This window comes from Syngnathus leptorhynchus, chromosome 7 (assembly GCF_054491065.1).
Source record: "Syngnathus leptorhynchus isolate UIUO chromosome 7, UIUO_Slep, whole genome shotgun sequence".
NCBI lineage: Eukaryota > Metazoa > Chordata > Actinopteri > Syngnathiformes > Syngnathidae > Syngnathus > Syngnathus leptorhynchus.
In genome coordinates this window covers 4,831,108-4,838,202 of record NC_141201.1, presented here as the reverse complement: position 1 = coordinate 4,838,202, position 7,095 = coordinate 4,831,108, and the positions used below count along the sequence as shown (strand labels likewise).

Sequence of the window (7,095 nt, the reverse complement as noted above, 5' to 3'; positions counted from 1 at the left end):
ATATACGGCTCGCATGAATGATAACGTCAAAAAAGTGAAAAACTACATAGATTGACTGAATCAGTCTTATTTTTACTTGCATTGATCAGAGATGAGACGTCTCACTCTCTGTCTCTCTCTTTCTCTCTCTCTCTCTCTCTCTTTCTCTCTCTCTCTCATTTTCTTAGCCACTCCCCTGCAGAGAGAGAGAGCTTGAGAGCGAGCGATAGAGAGCGGAGAGAGAGAGAGAGAGAGAGAGAGAGAGAGAGAGAGAGATTCATTGCACTCTCTCGGGTGTTTAAAAAGTAACCCAGGACAATGGCAGCGAATGAGCGCTTAATTAAATTAATTAGTCCTTCTTGTCAATCTTGGATTAATGGCCAATAGCTGCTGCGGCAGTGCAGCTTAATGTTTTTTTTTCTTTTTTTGTGTGTATTACCAGTGTGGGTGGATGAAGGGAGTAAAAGAAGAGAGGGAGGGAAGGAGGGAAGGGAGGGAGGGGGGCTCATCTCGGCATCCTGAGGGGAGGTAATTTGCACGGATCAAGGGGGCAAGGCGCCGCAAAGTATAAATAGTGTGACTTCAATCGAGGATCACCAGCAGGTTCCCCAACTCCGCGATACCAAAGGAGGGAGAAATTGGCCGAGGAAGACGCGTCTTTATGTCCCATTTTTTTCGGGCGCCTTCCCAGAGAGTTGGCAGCATCACCTCGTCTCGTTTTCAAGGGGCCGCACCATTGATGTCTTAAGCTGCCGTGGAGCAAAGGGAGAGAGGGGCTACGAAGGCGAGTCTGCCTGACTGATTTTTTTCCTTCTTTGAAAGGAAAAAAAAAAATCACCAGAGTGTGTGATGGAAGAGCTTACCGCGTTCGTGTCGAAGTCTTTCGATCATAAAGTCAAGGAGAAGAAGGAGGTGATCACCTACCGGGAGGTGCTGGAGACCGGTGCGGCGAGGGCGGCCGGCCGCGGCGGGGAGCCCTTAGCTCCGGAGCCCGGGAGCCGGGAGGAAGCGGCGGTCGTAGTCCGGAACGTGTCGCTCTCGCCGGGGAGGGAGACGGACATCCTCGGACCGGAGAGGACCAGAGACGCCGGCAGTCCCAAACTCATTGACGGTAAGAGTCGATAGGATATAGATCCGCTTGAAGGAAAAGTCTATAAAGACTATATAAACGTGCTTAATGGTGTTGCAAACTATTTTATTTGGGTGGTTCTCACATTTTACGAGAGAAAATCCCTTGGAATGTTCCTGCAGCTATCGTTAAACACTTTTAAAGTTAATCATCCATGATCACACGTACAAGGTGGAAATTATTATTTGAATCAATGTGTGTTAATGCAGCTAAAATTTTACACTACATTAAAAATAGGTTTTAACAAAACAAATTATGTTTAAAGTGCTTGTCGTTAAATTTGATATGCAGGTTTTGCAGCATGCATGTATGCATATGTGCACAAGCGCAGGTGGATGATGAGCTTGAAGCTGGCCTAGTGTTCGGTGTAGTTCGTTTTACACGATGTTTTTTTTGTTGAATGCATGGTAACATTATTTTAATAAACGGAGTAAAATAGAAACAATACATTTGATCAAACTAGGTGTCCACAAATTCTCTATACAATTAATAAAATAATTGGTTCTTTATTTCTAATCATTTCCTTTCCAGTTCACATTTTTATTTCTGGATTATGTTTAAAAAAATGCCGAATTTACTGGTGGCGATTTCTTTTTAAAAGCAGATCAAAATGTTTCAACACATGCTATTTAAAAGCGGAGTGCCTTGTTAAACGTGGCCGTGACAGGCTGCTTGTTTCCCGCGTGGATCACACACACAAGCATCAGTAGAGGAGCACACACACACACACACATGATGGCCTTGCATATTTATAAGCACTTAATAATTAAAGAGCTTTATGTAGCTCGACAAAACATCTGAGCTGTGATCCGTTTTTGAGGTTTGGGGAGGGCAGGTCTCTGCTTCACTTTCCATTGCTTTCATTTTTTTTCCCCTTGTCCATTGAGGCCATCGGTGCACCGTACGTCAAATAACGTGTGAAAAAAAAAAAAAAAATCCAAGTCATGTGGCTCGACTCCCTGTCTTTTATTTTAAAGGCACCACGGATGTGAAGGAGAGGAAAGAGGAGTCCACAAAGCCCATGGAGGACGAAGCGCAAACAAAAATCAAGCAAAGGAGAAGTCGGACTAACTTCACGCTGGAGCAGCTCAACGAGCTGGAGAGGCTCTTCGACGAGACCCACTACCCGGACGCCTTCATGCGGGAGGAGTTGAGCCAGAGGCTGGGGCTGTCTGAAGCCCGAGTGCAGGTCAGGAACCACCTGCTTTTCTCACACGCATGCATGGGAATAAAAAGGAATGCAGGAAAGTGTTGCAAGAATGCATGGAGAAATAAATGACAACAACATAAGACAAAGCAAGCGTGAAGGATTACTAATAAACATATGAAAATAATGAAATATTCAACAGTGTCTAACAATCATTAAGATATAAAATTATATTCTAAATAATAAATATTCCATACAAGTCGTTTTATTTATTTGTAGGCTCTATGCAATATAAAATAATTAGCAACGAGGTGAAGTGAGGAAACAGAAGCGGGTTGGGAAATGAATGGAATAATAATAAAGCTTCATGTAATTTCATATACTTTACCTGTGAAATATTATTTTTGTTACATGTAAAACACATGATTGGAATCTATTGGTTAAAAAAAGAATACGAGAAACATACGTTTTGCTAATAGCATCACTCATCAGTTAAATATTTAATTAATAATTTATTTTTCCGTTTTGTGGGCTTTTTTTTAAATGATGCATGCAAATACACTGATATTTTTTAAAAACCTATGACAACAATTGGCTTACCTTTGAAAATCAACGTTTGTTTTCTGCAGGTAAAAAAAATCATGTTGAAAATGAAATGATGGACATAAAATATGTATTTAGTTTAGAGGCTATGGTTTAACGCATTAGTAATTTATATATATGATTTAGCACGGCCATAAATCAACTAAAATACGTGCAAACGTGGTTTATAAGTCAATTCCAAATACATTGCCGAGTAAAGCCATATTTTCCCATTCGAATAGAAATGTATTGATATCTTCCCACAATTTGATTCATTCTTCTCCAAGCAGCAATGCTTATTCAATTATTGCGTTAACGATCTCACTTGGGGGCTGTGTGTGTGTGTGTGTGTGTGTGTGTGTGTGTGTGTGTGTGTGTGTGTGTGTGTGTGTGTGTGTGTGTTGACGTCACGAGAGTGCACGTGCATGCTTTTCATCCTCACTCTGCAGCAGGATTGTGTGTGTCAATGCGTGTGTGTGCATTTGTGTAACGTGTTGTTGTTCGCGAGGGCCCACGAGCAAAAAGACCATCTGGACAGAAACCCAGTATGCCTTCCAAGGAAAGTGGGGGGTGTGGGTGGGGCGGGGGTCTTTAAGCATGAACAGAATTAACATACGACTTAATCCGAAAAAATGAACGGGAATAATAAAAGGGCTCATCAGAAAAAAGTTTTTCTATATGATTTTTTTCCCCGCAATTGTGCTGAGGGATTTGCATGAATTAAATACGTTTATTATCAAGGCAAACTCTTTTGATACAGAAGCCGACACAGTATAATAAATAGATGAAACATATGAGCACTTTCAAAGGTTTATTTTCTATTTCTTCCCGCCTCAATCGATAGCTTTGCTGTTATCACCGCTATAAATTTCAAGTGGAGCGCGTGCAAAATGCTCAATAAATGAAATCCGCCGAAAGCCAAATCGATAATATTTTCTATCACAACAACGCGCCACCAAACATTTGTGCTAATTTAACTAAATTTGCTGCTCCGCCGTGCAGTTTGTGTTTAAGTGTTTTGTTTTTCCCCCAAAGCGTTATAAAGACGTAATTAATGGGAGCGGTCGTATAATGAGAGGAAAACGGTGCAATGAGAGGAGGGCAAAGCATCATCAACCATCATCATCATCATGGCTGCTACTCGATAGCGCAGAGTCCATTCAAAGTCTGCTGGGACACTCGAGCATGTGCAGAAAGATGACACTGGGGCTGACAAGGTTATTTATTACAACCCGATCGCCCTGCAACATCTCCACAATTTGCCTCGATAAAGGAGTCGTTATTTATTGATTGATTGATTGATTTATTCAATTATTGCATATATTCCCACATTTGGCTCCAATGTCTCCTTGCTAATGTTTTAAATGCATTTGGGTATTTCACTCCTTTGAGGATTTATATATATATATATTATATAGATTAAAAAAACAAAGTGGCTATTGTTACTTACCCATACACAATTAATATGTATTCATGTGTGTTGCTGCAGGTTTGGTTCCAGAACAGAAGAGCCAAATGCAGAAAGCAGGAGAACCAGTTACATAAAGGTACACGCATACACTGAAGACAATGTGCAGATTAGCGCTATGATTGATGATGCCGCATTCACTCGTGATAAACAACAAAACAGACACACAAAAATGAATCGAAGCAGGTTTGTTGACCAAGGGAATCGCTTACAACTGTGGCCCATTTTAGGGTCTCAATTTTGGACCTACTTGTGAAGGCCTACCTGTTTGATACACACTTCTGAAATAGCACAGGGTTTGGTGACTCTGGCTGTTTACAGTACACAAACCAGCGGTTTTCATTTGCCTTTTGCAAGTGGCACCCACAACCGCACACATGTTGCTTTCTCCCACAGCAAAGTGATAACACATTTTTTTTTTTTATTGGGTGGTGAGCATAAATACGTTCCTAACGTTGTATTGTATTTTGTATTGTGCAGTTGGCTTGTTACGAGGCGCTCATCTCCGCATTCTTTTCTTCTAGGAGTTCTAATAGGAGCAGCAAATCAGTTTGAGGCTTGTCGCGTGGCACCATATGTCAACGTGGGGGCCTTGCGGATGCCATTCCAACAGGCAAGTGTCTCTTTAAAGGGGTCCTGAAATTATGAACAGTGTGTTAAGGGCATAGCATGATAACATTTGTAAATTCCAGCTCTTGTGTCCAAAAAGGCAAAGTGAAAATATGCACAAATAGGTTTAATATTGGTTTCAACAGATATTCCACATTCTAATGTGTTTTAAGAACATGGGTGGAGAAAGTTTTTTGGAAGTAGTGGCTCAGTAAAATTAAAGAAACTATTATTTAGTAGTGATTCTCAAAATGTGGTAAGATGACCTCTAATGAGCTCCCTCTAGTGGTACCCAAAATAATCACAACTTAAGTACTGTTCAGTTGTATTTAACTTTAAAGTGCATTGGCATTCAGGCTTTAAAAGCTGGTTTTAAACTTTCACTTAGATGCAATTGGTTTGTAATATTCGTGTAATATCTTTTAAATGAATCGTCATTCATATATTTTTTTGCCCCCTATTTAGTACAAATATAATGTTCAACGTGTTACAGTGGCTTACAGTTATAGGAATAAAACCTGTCTCGATTTTTAAAACTGATACAAAGCATTAGTGGGTTGAATGTTTTATTTGATATTTGTATTGATGGTTCCCCCTGAGGTTTTATCAATTCACTAGATATTGATCCAATGCTGTCAATAGCGCAGTTGACCAGCCCATGAATTTGAGACGCTCCCCAATCGAGACTAAAAAGCAGCAAAAATGACAAGTGAATGTCCCATGAGCCACTGCGAAGTTAACGCATGTTCTCCCCCCTTCTCTCCCCCACCCCCTCCTGCGTGCGTCCCGTAGGATAGTCATTGCAACATGCCGCCCTTCTCCTTTCAGGTGCAGGCGCAACTGCAGCTGGACAGCGCCGTAGCGCATGCGCAGCACCATCTGCACTCTCACCTCGCCGCCCACGCGCCCTACATGATGTTCCCGGCGCCGCCCTTCGGCCTGCCTCTGGCCACGCTCGCCGCCGAATCGGCGTCGGCAGCGTCCGTAGTGGCCGCCGCTGCTGCCGCCAAGAACACCAGCAAGAACTCAAGCATCGCCGATCTGAGACTCAAGGCCAAGAAACACGCGGCCGCGCTGGGCCTGTGACGTCCACCACGACGACGATGACGTCGCTCGGGAACGCGCACGCACGGGGACGCCGAGAGCCACGCGAGGACGCTATTTATGTTTTTTTTCTTTTTTTTTTTCTCCGATGCAGGACAACTCTAAAAATAAAGGCTATTTATGAGATTATGAAAAGTGACTGCTTAATAGCCTATGGGAAGTAATTTTTCTACGCCAAAAAAAACAAAAACAAACATGGATGGCCCTTGTGGCGGGAAGAAGAAGAAGAGGATGCAGCTGGTGGTTGATACTTTGTCAAACAAGGCGAACCATTCTGCAGTCTGTTCCAACATCTTATTATTATTAATATTATTATTATTACTTACTGAGGCTGGCCTCGTTGTAGTTCAACACTTCCACGCCAAGAAATGAAGCGAGGGAATTCCAAAATGTTTGCATGAGTCAACACGCTGACCTTTATGACCTTTTTTCTTTCTTTCTTTGCTTCTTTCTTTTCTCTTCCCTTCTTTCTTTCTTTTGGTGAAAATGATGCCAAATGCCACAAATGTGAGATCATAATATATGTCGTTTTCTTTTCTTTATGCTAAGTGGTGTTTCATCTACTTTTAAAGGTATTTTTTGTTTTTTTTTGTTTTACGTTATATATATGACAGTATATAACAAAAAAAGAACTGTAAAAAGGTACGGGCACATGTAAAATATGTTTATACACAAAAAAACATCTTTTTGGATTCATTTTCTGGGGGTGTTTGACTTCCATTTGCGTGCAAGCTATGTGCTTCCTGTATGTACTTTTTTTAAAATATATATATATGACAGTGAAAGTGAACTCACCTGAGGCACGGGTTTCTTAAAAAAAAAAAAAGAAAGAAAAAATAATACTCATGACAATACCTTTTCCATCTCATGTGAAACGTGAATCCACCTAATCAAAATAAATTAACAAAAGGTTCTTTAATGAGTTGACGCTTTATTGGAGCAATAGGGCCCTTTGTTTTGAATTTATTTATTGGTAAAGAATTGTTTTTAAATCATGCATGACTGTGGCGGGAATCTTTTGATAACGTCACGAGTGACAGGTCCGTTTAGTGAGCAACATTGCTTGTTCTCCTGCCA

The 7,095-nt window shown here is 41.1% G+C and overlaps 1 protein-coding gene across 1 annotated transcript; it reads left to right on the top strand.

The window, feature by feature from the left end:
• Positions 1–813: 813 nt before the first annotated feature.
• shox2 (shox homeobox 2) lies at positions 814–6,892 on the top strand. Its single transcript, XM_085916632.1, has 5 exons — positions 814–1,090; positions 2,086–2,297; positions 4,327–4,384; positions 4,830–4,918; positions 5,707–6,892. Exons 1-5 carry the CDS (start codon positions 829–831, stop codon positions 5,998–6,000), a joined length of 915 nt encoding a protein of 304 aa, XP_085772758.1. The 5' UTR covers positions 814–828; the 3' UTR covers positions 6,001–6,892.
• The last annotated feature ends 203 nt before the right edge of the window (positions 6,893–7,095 follow it).

Coding starts and splice junctions, on each gene's coding strand:
- shox2 (XM_085916632.1), top strand. CDS start 829: ATGGAAGAGCTTACCGCGTTCGTGTCGAAGTCTTTCGATCATAAAGTC. Junction 1,091..2,085: donor CAGTCCCAAACTCATTGACG/GTAAGAGTCGAT, acceptor TTTATTTTAAAG/GCACCACGGATGTGAAGGAG. Junction 2,298..4,326: donor TGTCTGAAGCCCGAGTGCAG/GTCAGGAACCAC, acceptor GTGTTGCTGCAG/GTTTGGTTCCAGAACAGAAG.